This window comes from Oncorhynchus kisutch, linkage group LG14 (assembly GCF_002021735.2).
Source record: "Oncorhynchus kisutch isolate 150728-3 linkage group LG14, Okis_V2, whole genome shotgun sequence".
In the NCBI taxonomy this organism is placed as follows: Eukaryota; Metazoa; Chordata; class Actinopteri; order Salmoniformes; family Salmonidae; genus Oncorhynchus; species Oncorhynchus kisutch.
The window spans coordinates 57,924,472-57,940,046 of NC_034187.2; the positions used below are offsets into that span (position 1 = coordinate 57,924,472).

Here is a 15,575-nt window from a genome sequence, read left to right on the forward strand (position 1 = left end):
AAAGATGGGGCCGAGAGACTGAAAAACAGCTTCTATCTTAAGGCCATCAGTTTGTTAAATAGCCATCACTAGCCGGCTTCCACCCGGTTACGCAACCCTGCACCTTTGAGGCTGCTGCTCTATATACATGGAATCACTGGCCAATTTAATAATGGAACACTGGTCACATTAATATTGTTTAAATCATGTTTAAATACTGCTTTACTCAACATATGTGTATACTGTATTCTATTCTACTATATTTTAGTCAATGCCACTCCGACATTGCTTGATCTAATATTTATATATTTCTTAAATCCACTCTTTTACTTTTAGATTGTGTGTATTGTGAATCGTTTTTAAATACTACTGCACTGTTGGAACTAGGAAAACAAGCATTTCACTACATCTGCAAAATATGTTCATGTGACCAATACAATTTGATGTTTCAAGCAGACCACCATAGTCCCTGTGCCCAAGGAAGCGAAGGTAACATGCCTAAATTATTACCGCGACATAGCACTCATGTTGGTAGCCATGAAGTGCTTTGAAAGGCTGGTCATGGCTCACATCAACACCATCATTCCGGAAACCCTAGTCCCACCCCAATTCGTATAACGCCCCAACAGATCCACAGATGACTCAATCGCGCTCCACACTGACCTTTCCCACCTGGACAAAAGGAACACACACCTATGTGAGAATGCTGTTCATTGACTACAGCTGAGCGTTCAACACAATAGTGCACACAAAGCTCATCACTAAGCTCGGGACCCTGGGACTAAACACCTCTCTGCAACTGGATCCTGGACTTCCTGACGGGCCGCCCCCAGGTGGTAAGGGTAGGCAACAACACATCTGCCATGCTGAACCTCAACACTGGGGCCGCTCAGGGGTGCGTGCTTAGTCCTGTCCTGTCCTCCCTGTTCAACCATGACTGCATGGCCAAACACGACTCTAACACCATCATTAAGTTTGCTAACGACACAACAGTGGTAGGCCTGATCACTGACAACGATGAGCCTATAGGGAGGAGGTCAGACCTGGCAGTGTGGTGCCAGGACAACAACCTCTTCCTCAATGTGAGCAAGACAAAGGAGCTGATTGTGGACTATAGGAGAAAGCGGGCAAAACAGGCCCTCATTAACATCGACTGGGCTGTAGTGCAACAGTTAAAGAGTTTGAAGTTCCTTGGTGTCCACATCACCAACAAACTATCATGGTCCAAACACACCAAGACATTCGTGAAGAGGACACGATAACACATTTTTCCCCATCAGGAGACTGAAAAGATTCGGCATGGGTCCCCAGATCCTCAAAAAGTTATACAGCTGCACCATCGAGAGCATCCTGATCTGTTGCATCACCGTCTGGTATGGAAACTGCTCTGCAGCTGACCGTGAGGCGCTACAGAGGGGAGTGCGTATGTCCCAGTACATCACTGGGGACAAGCTTCCTAACATCCAGGACCTATATACTAGGCGGTGTCAGAGGAAGGCTCAAAAAATGGTCAAAGATTCCAGTCACCCAAGTCATAGACTGTTCTCTCTGCTACCGCACGGCAAGCAGTACCGGAGCGCCAAAAGGCTCCTTAACAGCTTCTACCCCCAAGCCATAAAACTACTGAACAATTAATCAAATGGCCAGCCGGACTATTTACATTGACCCCACCCCCACATTATTTTTTTACGCTGCTGCTACCCGCTGTTTATTATGTATTTATAGTCACTTTACCCGTACCTACATGTACAAATTACCTCGACTAACCTGTACCCTCGCACATTGACTCAGTATCGGTACCCCCTGAATATAGTCTCGTTATTGTTATTTTATTGTGTTACTTATATTTTTACATTTTATTTTTTTAACTTTAGTTTATAAAGTTATTTAGAACTTTACTAAATAAAGATATTTCACCGTTATTGGCTAGAATATGTAACTGAACATGAACAATTTCACTTTTCACCTATCAAAGTTAACATGCTAAAAGTGGCTATGGGTAAGAGTGTCTGCTATATGACTCATTTCACCGTAAGGTCTACACTTGTTGTATTCGACACACATGACAAATGCAAATGTATTTGATTTGATGCAACTCTATACATGGGCCCTGATCCTTTCCCTTCCAGCAGGGAGAGAGAGACAACTGCATTGCTGCTATGCTTTGTAGCAATAAAGGCAGAGGATATTTAATCAATGAAAGATGGAATTTAAATTACAGAAATGAGAAAGAAAAGTTACAACGACCAAAAACCAACAGGTAGGCTGCTATTTACGCTATAATCAGAGTGGAGTTATGTTATCCACGATAATCGCGAATTTCACAAAGCATGCTTTCCACCCGTCTACCCCAACCCCGGCCAACAGCTCCGCACCCCCCGCAGCAATTGGCCCAAGCCCCCCGCTTTTCCTTCACCCAAATCCAGACAGCTGATATTCTGAAAGAGCTGCAAAATCTGGATCCCTACAAATCAGCTGGGATAGACAATCTGGACCCTCTCTTCCTAAAATTATCTGCCGCCATCATCCGCCGCCAAACCCTAAAACTAGTCTGTACAACCTCTCTTTCGTATCGTCTGAGGTTCCTAAAGAATGGAAAGCGGCCGCAGTCATCCCCCTCTTCAAAGGGGGAGACACTCTAGACTCAAACTGTTATAGACCTATATCTATCCTGCCCTGCCTTTCTAAAGTCTTCGAAAGCCAAGTTAACAAACAGGTCACTGACCATGATCGAATCCCACCGTACCTTCTCCTCTATGCAATCTGGTTTTCCGAGCTGGTCACGGCTGCACCTGAGCCCTATGACCATGCCTCAGGACTACCTGGCATGATGACTCCTTGCTGTCCCCAGTCCACCTGGCCGTGCTGCTCCAGTTTCAACTGTTCTGCCTGCGGCTATGGAATCCTGACCTGTTCACCGGACGTGCTACCTGTCCCAGACCTGCTGTTTTCAACTCTCTTGAGACAGCAGGAGCGGTAGATATACTCTCAATGATCGGCTATGCAAAGCCAACTGACATTTACTCCTGAGGTGCTGACTTGTTGCACCCTCGACGACTACTGTGATTATTATTATTTGACCATGCTGGTAATTTATGAATATTTGAACATCTTGACCATGTTCTGTTATAATCTCCACCCGGCACAGCCAGAAGAGGAATGGTTCCTCGCTAGGTTTCTTCATAGGTTTTGGCCTTTCTAGGGAGTTTTTACGAGCACCGTGCTTCTACACCTGCATTGCTTGCTGTTTGGGGTTTTAGGCTGGGTTTCTGTACAGCACTTTGATATATCAGCTGATGTAAGAAGGGCTATATAAATACATTTGATTTGAAGACAGCTACTATGTAACCAGATGGGATGATAAATAACTAGCAAGAAGTTAGTCTAGCATGAGATAAGTGGTTGCGGTCTCTCCCTCTGTGCCTTATGGTGCTCTGAGCTTCCTATGTGTTACACACACACACACACCAAACAGCCTCCACTCCTCCTAATAGCCCACAGCTGCTCGCTCTTTGCCTCTCTCTCTCTCTCCCCCTTTCTCCATGGCTCCGGTTGAATAAAGTAGAAAAACATTTGGCAATTGGCAAAACAATTTCTGCTGCTTCCTTCACTTGTATTGGACAGTTTTGTCCTTTTGGTCCTTTCAGAACAGGTTTAAAAAAATGTCTGCATAATGGGTCCGGGTCAGGCTTTACCGTGTCCATTTCATAACAGCACTCGAAAGGAGTCAGAACTTTGGCTAGCCAAAGTCGGATAGTCGAACCGAATGAGAAACTAAAATCGGCAGTAGTACTGTTTGACCATTTTAAGATGCCATAGCCAGCATACACTTCCTCAAAATAGTCAGGATTAGTCTAAAATAACTGAAGAAATCTGTCAATAATTTTGACGTAAAAATCCTTAGCGAAGTCCAAAATTAACAAAAATGTCAAAATGTCATCATAATATTTGCACAAACTCTTCCAAACTGCAAAAAGCATGCTGAGCGCTGAGTACCAGCTAATTAGCAAGGGCCATTAGCAAGTTTGGTAGGCTACCCATCAGCGCCATTAATTTGCATAGTTTTGGATTGAGATTACCGTGATCAACGGTCACAGGAAATTTGTCTCCTATCATCATGACTGCCGGTGTGGTGTTAATATGGCCACCGCAACGGCCATAATTGTGAGCAGCACAACATTTTAATGTTTCTCTCAGTGTTTATAAAATCTCCAGGGGTTTTGTTAATTTGTATGCAAATATACATACAGTATATTAATATACCTGCAAAATCGGCAGTGTTTCCTACTTACAAAGCATGTAGAGGTCTGTCATTTTTATCATAGGTACACTTCAACTGTGAGAGACGGAATCTAAAACAAAAATCCAGAAAATCACATTGTATGATTTTCAAGTAATTAATTTGCATTTTATTGCATGACATAAGTATTTGATCACCTACCAACCAGTAAGAATTCCGGCTCTCACAGACCTGTTAGTGTTTCTTTAAGAAGCCCTCCTGTTCTACACTCATTACCTGTATTAACTGCACCTGTTTGAACTCGTTACATGTATAAAAGACACCTGTCCCCACACTCAATCAAACAGACTCCAACCTCTCCACAATGGCCAAGACCAGAGAGCTGTGTAAGGACATCAGGGACAAAATTGTAGACCTGCACAAGGCTGGGATGGGCTACAGGACAATAGGCAAGCAGCTTGGTGAGAAGGCAACAACTGTTGGCGCAATTATTAGAAAATGGAAGAGGTTCAAGATGATGGTCAATCACCCTCGGTCTGGGGCTCCATGCAAGATCTCACCTCGTGGGGCATCAATGATCATGAGGAAAGGTGAGGGATCAGCCCAGAACTACACGGCAGGACCTGGTCAATGACCTGAAGAGAGCTGGGACCACAGTCTTAAAGAAAACCATTAGTAACACACTACGCCGTCATGGATTAAAATCCTGCATCGCACGCAAGGTCCCCCTGCTCAAGCCAGCGCATGTCCAGGCCCATCTGAAGTTTGCCAATGACCATCTGGATGATCCAGGAGGAGGAGGAATGGGAGAAGGTCATGTGGTCTGATGAGACAAAAATAGAGCTTTTTGGTCTAAACTCCACTCGCCGTGTTTGGAGGAAGAAGAAGGATGAGTACAACCCCAAGGTCACCATCCCAATCGTGAAGTATGGAGATGGAAACATCATTCTTTGGGGATGCTTTTCTGCAAAGGAGACAGGACGACTGCACCATATTGAGGGGAGGATGGATGGGGCCATGTATCGTGAGATCTTGGCCAACAACCTCCTTCCCTCAGTAAGACCATTGAAGATGGGTCATGGCTGGGTCTTCCAGCATGACAACGACCCAAAACACACAGCCAGGGCAACTAAGGAGTGGCTCCATAAGAAGTATCTCAAGGTCCTGGAGTGGCCTAGCAAGTCTCCAGACCTGAACCCAATAGAACATCTTTGGAGGGAGCTGAAAGTCCGTATTGCCCAACGACAGCCCCGAAACCTGAAGGATCTGGAGAAGGTCTGTATGGAGGAGTGGGCCAAAATCCCTGCTGCAGTGTGTGCAAACCTGGTCAAGAACTACAGGAAACGTATGATCTCTGTAATTGCAAACAAAGGTTTCTGTACCAAATATTAAGTTCTGCTTTTCTGATGTATCAAATACTTATGTCATGCAATAAAACGCTAATTACTTACTTAAAAATAGTACAATGTGATTTTCTGGATTTTTGTTTTAGATTCCGTCTCTCACAGTTGAAGTGTACCTATGATAAAAATGACAGACCTCTACATGCTTTGTAAGTAGGAAAACCTGCAAAATCGGCCGTGTATCAAATACTTCTTCTCCCCACTGTATTTTTATGTTGATAAATGAGGCCCCAGGGGTTCCTCAGTGCATACGTGCTAAGCAAGCGGGCTTGTCATTCTTGAAGCCACAGTCGGGGATGTCTTGGGGCGGGGCGCCCCCCGGCCACTGGACCTTCATGCCCGGCACTGGAACCAACTCCTTCAGGGTGCTGTTGTAGACGGATACGATCTGGAGATACACAGGATAGATGGTTAGCCTAACTTTGGGTGTTGAACGAAAGTGCATGGCATTGCAGGTTTTGTAGCTGCTACACTGGAAGAGGACAAAGAACACAGCTACAGAGTGTGAGCGTGTATTTATGTGCCAGTGTGTGTTTGTGCCTAACCACCATTTTGCTAGAGGAGCAGTCAGTGCCTACCTGAAAGACCCCAGAGTCAAGATCGGTCATGTCCCACAAGGCAAAGTCAATCTCCCGATCGCCTTCTCCATCAATTTGAACCAAGCCAGTAACACCTGCCACAGAAGAGGAGAGAGAGAAAGAGAGAGAGAACAGAGGGATTAACACAAAGGATTCAGGTGCACAATCTGGGCGCAAGCTGTGCTTTTTCCTCATTGCTTTCAAGATTGAGAGATGGGCACTTTGTTCAATCCCGTTAGTTGATTTGGTTGCCCTTCACAAAATAAATGAACAAACTAGCCAGCTGGGTCCATATTGTGTAGCACCACCTGTTGCCAGTCCCTGTGTGTTGCTATATCCTGTCCCCCGCAGTAAAACAAACCAACAGGATGCAGAAAGTTAGCCTTGCCAAGTCACAAGTACAGATGTAGGATCTTCATTTGAGCCAGTTTGCTACATCAGGAAAATGATCCCGCAACAACAGGAAATGTGAATTATTATCTGGATTAGAAATGGACATTTTTGTAGGGGTTGATACATATATATTAAACATCAGAAGCCTTTTTTAAACCTGAAATACACAACAAGTTTCAGATTTAAAATTAAGATCCTACACCTCAAGTCAAAATTTGAGGTAAATTAGCAACTTAACTTCTGTACACCATCTTTAATGTTGTGGAGGGGGTAATGGGAAATAGGAGCATAATGTGATGTAAAGCCCCTCTCTTGAATCAAGTCTTTGGTTAAGTAATCCATACGGCACATTTATCAAGCTCGCTTATAAAACACACTTCAACTACACCGTGCACACTTGAGACGGACATGGTTTTAAATATCAATAGGGTTTAGGGGAAACCAAGGAAAATATATGAGTTGATTCAAACTCATGTCATCTCTTAGTTTGGCTCTTGGCCCTACAGTTGTGAGACCTAAAAGGTTAGCTTGTTACAACAAAAAACTCAAACTAAAACTTGTACTAGAACATGTTATTGTTGCACATGCACTGCAGCAATAATTCTGCCAAATAAAGTGGGGTGAGCTGACTTTTAGTTTGGATGTTTTTAGAACTTCACAGGCACCTAGCCAATTCCCATACTTCCCCTCTTAGGCTTATTTGATCAATGACAGAGACACACAGTATCTGGAAACTGAACCTGCAACCTCACAGTGAAAAGCCTCCTAACCCAAACCTCCCACTTCTTCACACCACTGTGCTGGAAGAGTGTAGTAATAAAGTTTGGAAAAAAAATCTCTCTCCTTCGGCACTCTCAAATTCTTCTATCTTCTTGAGTCAGAGTTGAACAGATTTGGTTTGAGCCCATAGAAATAAGATCCCTGTAAGCGGTGCTTAACTGACTGCAGGGAAGTCAGGCGAAGGAGAGCAGAAATGGGTAACAACTGGAGCACTTTAATAATGCAAAAACAAGCTGTACCCACAAGAACAAAATACGGGTAAAATAACCCGTCACAAAACCAGTCAGAAGTGCACATGCCCATACAACAAACAATCTCACACAAAGACATGGGGGGAACAGAGGGTTAAATACACAACAAGTAATGAGGGAATGTAAACCAGGTGGTGTGTGGGAAAATAAGACAAAACAAATGGAAAATGAAAGGTGGATCGGCGATGGCTAGAAGCCCGGTGACGTCGACCGCAGAACGCCGCCCGAACAAGGAGAGGAACCGACTTCGGCGGAAGTCGTGACAATCACTTTATTATGTTATATTTACTACTTCTATGATTGAGTCTCTACCTTGCTCAACGCCATCAGAAATGAATCATTGCATAATCGTAATTCATTTAACACATTTATTTATCTCTGTGTCCAACATGCTGCCTCCTACATGTTCTACTGCTCTGACCTCAGATCAGATATGCAAGGTATCATACAGTGGCTGTCCCTGACCTGAGTCTATAAGGCTCATAGTTGACTGAGGTAGTACAGCTCACTCTACCAAATTACTGCTTATATATTACAAGATCTCTAAGGTTAACAGGGTGAATCACGGATGGAATGCATTTATATAACGTTCAAGGCCTAGGTCTCAAAGCACTTTACATTGTATGGGGGTTAGTCATCGTATAATTCATCTGCGTTCCTATTTCCAAAAGGTATTTGGCACAGATGGCTATGGTTCTTTCAAAGTCATCATAATTTCAACAGACACAGTCTATTCTGACATACATATGATGGACCCCCAAGGACATAATGTACAGTAAACGCGTTCCCTAAAAAGGATCTAATTTGTTTCTACAATACATGATGTCCATCTATAAGGAATCATGATGATACTGGCAATTTATGGCTTCTCAATGTCAAACTATAAAGGGGAGGTCAGTACAAGTGCATCTAAGCTGGGACCCGAGAGACTGAAAAACAGCTTCTATCTCAAGGTCATCAGACTGCTAAACATCAATCACTAACTCAGAGAGGCTGCTGCCTACATTAAGACCCAATCTCTGGCCACTTTAATAAATGAATCACTCGTCACTTTAAACAATGCCACTCTAAATAATGCCACTTTAATAATGCTTACATATCTTACATTACTCATATCACATGTATATACTGTATTTTATACCATCTATTGCACCTTGCCTATGCCGCTCGGCCATCGCTCATCCATATACTTCCAGGTACATTATCTCATTCCCCCTTCATATTTGTGTGTATTAGGTAGTTGTTGGGGAATTGTTAGATATTACTGCACTGTCAGAACTAGAAGCACAAACATTTCGCTACCCTCGCATTAACATCTGCTAACTATGTGATTTGATTTGAGCAGCTACCCAACTTCGAATCTCCAGGAAAGATATCCATCACTTGTAAATCTGACTAAAACCGTTTTGAATAGTTGTGAAATGTATCCCTCCGCTCCCTGCCTTGAAGTAATTATCACTAATCGTACACAACTGGAAAGGTGTAAGCAAGGGTTCCACTACATAATTTAACCTAGTCCAAAAATGTCAGATCTAGGATTACTTCAAAGAAGGAAGAAAGGAAGGACTGAAGGAAAGATGCATTTGAAAAGTATTCTAGCAGGGCCCTATGTCTAAATGTAAAATATAATCTCTCTTTCTTTCTCCACAAAAAAGGGAATCATCTTTCGTCTCTTCACCAGGTGGTTAAACTGTCCTTGTTCTAAAATCTACATCCATTGTGTTGTAAAATACCCGGCTAATTAGCGTGGGAGTAAAAAAGCACAGTGGCAGCAGCGCTCGTCTCTGACAAGACTAATCGTGGTAGCAGTGGCATGTGCTTTCAACTTGACGGGTGAACAGGGGAGTGGTCGAGGGGTGCATTGAAAACAGAACTGTAATTAAAACAAGTAAAGCGTGTGTGTGTGTGTGTGTGTGTGTGTGTGTGTGTGTGTGTGTGTGTGTGTGTGTTTATAGAGAGAGAGAGAGGAAGAGAAGCAGATCTCGTCTGACATGTTTTCCCAGCTCTTAGACAGGCAGAACCCGAGGAGGGCCGTGCACTACCACAAAAAAAAAAAAGAAGAGAATTTGCATTTAACTGAATGATAACAGTGATGCTGCTTTTAATTTCACACAGGGTGATTTGACAAAAACAAGATGAAAAAAAAGCATTCTGGCTTTCAGTCTCATATGTTGAAAAAACACACATCAACCCCTGGTCCATTAGTCATTGTAATAGGAGCTCCTCTGTGTAGAAGCTGAAACTCAATGCTCTGGCCCCTGGTGCCTGTGCTGCTCCATTGGCAGTCCTAACTGAACACTGTCATTCACTTCACAGGACCACTCTGCCTCATTCTCCCTCTATTTTTGCTATGTACAGTAAGGTTAATTGTATTAGTATAAAATAATATCATTTGTGAGCATTCAATATAGCACAGCATTTGGATTATTTATTTAAGTTTTTATTTTATTTTATCAAGGGTGCCAATAATTGTTTACCTGACTGTATTTATAGTCCAGTATTAATGTATTTCTCTCTTTACTGTATCTTTTAATTCCCTTCACTATTTTCCTATTTCTGTGTCATTCAATGTTGTTTTCATCCCTCTCACCTCTCCTTCCCCTCTCTGCTACACTCCCCATCTTATTTACCCACTCGTTCTAAAAGCACTCTCTCAACCTTTTCTCTTCTCCTCCTCTCTTTCCCTCTCTCCTTCTTTCCACATCTCTCCTTTCCCTCTCTGTAACCACCTCAGTCCATCACCCTACCTTCTCCTCTTCCCTTCTCCTCTATCCATCTCTCCTCTTCCTATCTCATCCACTCCTCCACACTTTCGTAACCTCCTCCAATCTCTCCATCTATCTGTTGCCAATCTGCCTGAGTCGCCAGGCTCAGTGGGTTTCAGTATAGGGCTCTATAAGAGACCTGGCTAACCCATTGTGGTGATTACATAGCCCAATCCACTAACAGCTCCCTCTCCTCCACCAATCTGTCCCTTTGTGATGAGAGCAGAGCATTCTACCCATCTGTCACTTGCTGCTCAGGTCAATGAAGAAGTACCCATCTTACCCCTGTTCTTTGAAACCTCCATTAATCGAGTCCCTTTCAGTGTAGGTCCCTCTTGTTAATATAGCTTATTCATGCCTTACTCATGTTTTATTCATGCCTTATTAATATATTATAAATGATTAATAAATGGCAAAGGAAGGTCACTCGATAACGAGCTAAGTTGACATTTCCTTTGTAATTTTCACTGTGAAGATGCGTGTTTGCTTTAGAAATGTCAATTATGAAGGCCATCTCTCACATATTTTAATTCAATTCACAAGCCTTTCTTTTCCCTGTATTTTTAAAAGCAATAAATTCCAATGTAGTGGCATCTTCCATGTCACATTGAAACAATCACCAAGGAAACACATAGGGACCCACGGCTGTTAGACAACCCAAAACATGCATGTCTCAATCTAACGGGGGCCTCTTATAATGGTCAACACAGAAGAAACCAGCCAAGAAGTCACAGAGGAACCAACCACTGCTCAATGATCAACCACACACATATGACCACATATGGATTCATCATGCAATAATACAGGCTTTCCCTTACGATATGCAACAGTATTGTCACCGAGGGGGTTGTGGGTAACTGAAGAGCTATGAGAAGAGGCTTGTGGAGTTCAGAGTGTGGGCTGTGGGAATAGGAGAGAGCGAGTGATCCCACTCGCAGGTTGGGATTAGGAAAAGACAAAAGATGGAAATCACAAGAGAACAACATCAACCTCCAGCCTCCATGGACCCCCACTGGGTAGATGCCTTCCTATCTCTGAGGTGATTGGTTGACGAGGCTTAATTTATGGAGTAAAGAGGTGGATTTTTTGGTTGAGCGTCTTTTGCTTCAGGAGCTAGTGGGTCCTGATTTCTGTCGATAAGAGTTGAACAGATGTAGGACCTTAATTTGATCACTCTTTTGTTGCTGAGAATTTCCCTGCATAGCAGGACATGCAAACGTAGTGTATTGAGGTTTAAAAAGGCTTCCAGTTTGTATTTTCCACTTAATTAATTTTTTATCAACCCCTACAAAAAATGTCCAATAATTATAATCCACATAAAAATGCAAATTTCCTGTTCCTGCAGGATCATTTTCCTGCTGTAGAAAACTGTCTCAAATTACGATCCTACATCTGTATGTGCTCAATCGATACAACTCCTCTAAAAATGTACTCTCAGAATGATTCAAGGATGTGGTATTGTGCAGTGACGCTAAATTTGGCACAATGTCACTAGTGAAGGCGATGCTGAAACTCGGCGTAATGTAAGGCAGAGTGGTTGATTTTCAACAGATTTATTGACATTTTGTAGTTCTGGATGTTTCTTGGCACCCATTTAGCTGGGTAAAATCATATCTTGAAAGACGATAATGTCCTTGTTTTTCTCAAGGGCCCTGAGCTTTCAGAGTGTGTCATTATTTAACTGCTCATTGAAGTACAGAGGCCATGGAGCCACTATGTGCATCAGGTAAAGGTGTATTGTGAGCTTTGATGTGGTAGGTGGTTATTTGGTTGGAATATATTACATGATACTATTAAACTAATTTAAGGTAATCATCCAAATAATTACCATCAGATAACTGGGATTGTGCCTTTCATTTCCAGTCTCGCCTATTATTGTCATTTTGGTTCAGTCATTGAGATTTCTCCACGTAGGGGATTCAAATGTAAGATTTGTTTATTCATTAATCATCCAAGCTAGCCTGTGTGTATTTCAGGCCTTCTATTTCTATCTATATTAGGCTGAACAAAAATCTAAACGTTACAGTTCATATAAGGAAATCAGTCAATTGAAATATATTCATTAGGCCCTAATCTATGGATCATTTATTTTTCATATTTTACCCCCTTTCTCGTGATATCCAATTACGTTCTTGTCTCATCGCTGCAACTCCCCAAAGGGCTCGGGAGAGGTGAAGGTCGAGTCATGCATCCTACGAAACATGACCTGCCAAACCGTGCTTCTTAACACACTGCCTGCTTAACCTGGAAGCCAGCCGCACCAATGTGTCGGAGGAAACACTGTTTAACTGACGACCGAAGTCAGCTTGCAGGCGCCCAGCCACAAGGAGTCGCTAAAGCACGATGAGCTAAGTTAAGCACAATGAGCTAAGTAAAGCCCCCCCGGCCAAACCCTCCCCTTACCCGGACGACGCCTGGCCAGTTGTGTGGGACTCCCGGTCACAGTCAGTTGTGACATAGCCTGGGATCGAACTCGGGTCTGTAGTGACGCTTCAAGCACAGCAATGCAGTGCTGTAGACTGCTGCGCCACTTGGGAGGCCCTCTAATCTATGGATTTCACATCACTGGGAATACAGATATGCATATGTTGGTCACAAATACCTTTAAAAAAAAAGTAGGGGCGTGGATCAGAAAACCAGTCAGTATCTGCTGTGACCACCATGTGTGTCATGTAGTGAGACACATCTCCTTCACATAGCTTAATCCGGCTGTTGATTGTTGTCCCACTCCTCTTCAATGGCTATGAGAAGCTGCTGGATATTGGTGGGAACTGGAACACACTGTCGTACACGCCGATCCAGAGCATCCTAAACATGCTCTATGGGTGACATGTCTGGTGAGTATGCAGGCCATGGAAGAACTGGGACATTTTCAGCTACAAGGAATTGTGTACAGATCCTTGTAACATGGGGCCGTGCATTATCATGCTGAAACATGAGGTGATGGCAACGGAAGAATGGCACAACAATGGACCTCAGGATCTCATCACAGTATCTCTGTGCATCAAATTGCTATTGATAAAATGCAATTGTGTTTGTAGTCTGTAACTTATGCCTACTCATACCATAACCACACCGACACCATGGGCACTCGACGCCATACACAGTGTCTGCTATCGGTACAGTTGAAACTGGGATTCATCTGTGAAGAGCACACTTCTCCAGCATGCCAGTGGCCATCGAAGGTGAGCATTTGCACACTGAATTCGGTTAAGACGCCGAACAGCAGTCAGGTCAAGACCCTGGTGAGGATGACAAGCAACGCAAATGAGCTTCCCTAAGATGGTTTCTGACTGTTGAGAAATTCTTTGGTTGTGGAAACCCACAGTTCCATCAGCTATCCGGGTGGATGGTCTCAGACGATCCCGCAGGTAAAGAAGCCGGATGTGGTGGACCTGACTGGTGTGGTTTTATTTATTTAACCTTTATTTAACTACTAGACAAGTCAGTTAAGAACAAATTCTTATTTACAATGACGGTCTACCAAAAGGCAGAAGGTCTCCTGGGATTAAATAAATACAATATAAATATAGGACAACACAACACTACACAAAGAGAGACCTAAGACAACAACATAACAGCAAAACATGACAACACAGCATGCTAGCAACATAACATGACAACAACATGGTAGCAGCACAACATGGTAGCGTCACAAATACGTGGTACAAACATTATTGGGCAAGGTCATCAGCACAAAGGTCAAGTAGGTAGAGACAACAATACCGTGGTTACATGTGGTCTGCGGTTGTGAGGCCAGTTGGATGTACTGCCAAATTCTCTAAAACAACGTTGGAGGTGGCTTATGTTGAAATGAACATTCAATTCTCTGGCAACAGCTCTGGTAGACTTTCCTGCAGTCAGCATGCCAAATTGCACACTCCCTCAAAAATGATCAGGCTGTTTAATTAGTTTCTTGATCCCTCACACCCGTCAGGTGGATGGATTATCCTGGCAAAGGAGAAAGGCTCACTAACAGGGATGTAAACAAATTTGTGCACAAAATTTGAGAGAAAAAAGCTTTTTGTCAGACTTAATTTTTGGGGGATCTTTTATTTCAGTTCATGAAACATTGGTCCAACACTTTACATGTTGCGTTTATATTTTTGTTCAGTATAGAAGTGCTTTGTCAATTAGGCCCCCGGCGCTGAATGGACTATATTTACTGCTGATTACTACTGATTAGAGCCCTAATGAAATTCTGCACTGGTTGATGTCACACGTCAGGAAAAGGAGGGAAGGCAGACTGGCAAAGAGCGATTATCACACTGTTGACGTGTCAGTGTTACTCCAGTCCCAATCATTCCAATGCTTCTTCGGTGGTTGTAACAAGAACAGGCAATCTGATCATCAAAACATCTATGTTTGTGTCCTGTACAAATATAAAGGTTTACAGGTTTATGACACTAAAATATTAGTCCAACTCAAAATCAACAGTGGGATAGAAACATCGATCCAGATGCGATGGAAAAGTACAGTGTCACCAGCAGCAAGGGACTTTCTCCCATTCAGAATACAACTCATACCAGCTGTCCTATACCGTAATAAAACCATTAAGTATATTACCATATATAAAACATTTGTCCAATCAACATTGTGCGAAATCCAAAACAGAAGTACCACCAGTGCCTGGAAACCAACCACAGAAAAGAGGGACTCCACTTTCTCTTATTCAAAACATATGGGTGCTTCCCAAATGGCCCATAGGGCTCTGGTCAAAAGTAGTGCAGTGTATAGGGAATAGGGCCCTGGTCTAAAGTAGTGCACTGTATAGGGAATAGGTGCCATTTGGAAGCACACATGGACACAGGAAGTGTGTCCATCAAGGGAATTGACAGGCTGGGCCCAGCTGCAACTGGCAGCTAATCTAATCAGTGAGAGGAGAGATGGGGAGGTGGAGAAAAACAGGGGAGAGGGTATTCATTCAGGGGAGAGGGTATTCATTCAGGGGAGAGGGCCATAATTCAAAGAGGTACTTACATTTAACAATTGGGAGCTGGAAAGATCTTCTAATTCCCAAACCAGATTTTTTGGTCAATCAAAACAACTTTTATGAGAGAAAAATAAAAAGATGGAAAGAGAGAGAGAGAGAGAGAGAGAGACACTGAAAAATAAAGAGAGAGGGAGAATGGGGACTGAGAGAGAGAGAAACCAACAGTCATCAAAGAGCTACCTGCAATTTTGAG

The 15,575-nt window shown here is 43.0% G+C and overlaps 1 protein-coding gene across 2 annotated transcripts in view; it reads right to left on the reverse strand.

Annotated features, from left to right (window-relative positions):
- Positions 1 to 15,575, reverse strand: part of LOC109875808 (atrial natriuretic peptide receptor 1) — a 102,360-nt gene that overhangs the window by 19,729 nt on the left and 67,056 nt on the right. For both annotated transcript variants that reach the window (XM_020468216.2, XM_031788643.1), the window contains exons 6-7: positions 6,201 to 6,295; positions 5,875 to 6,010 (exon numbers count right to left, since the gene is read on the reverse strand). In XM_020468216.2, coding sequence (XP_020323805.1) covers positions 5,875 to 6,010; positions 6,201 to 6,295 — 231 coding nt within the window. The remainder of the gene's footprint in view (positions 1 to 5,874; positions 6,011 to 6,200; positions 6,296 to 15,575) is intronic.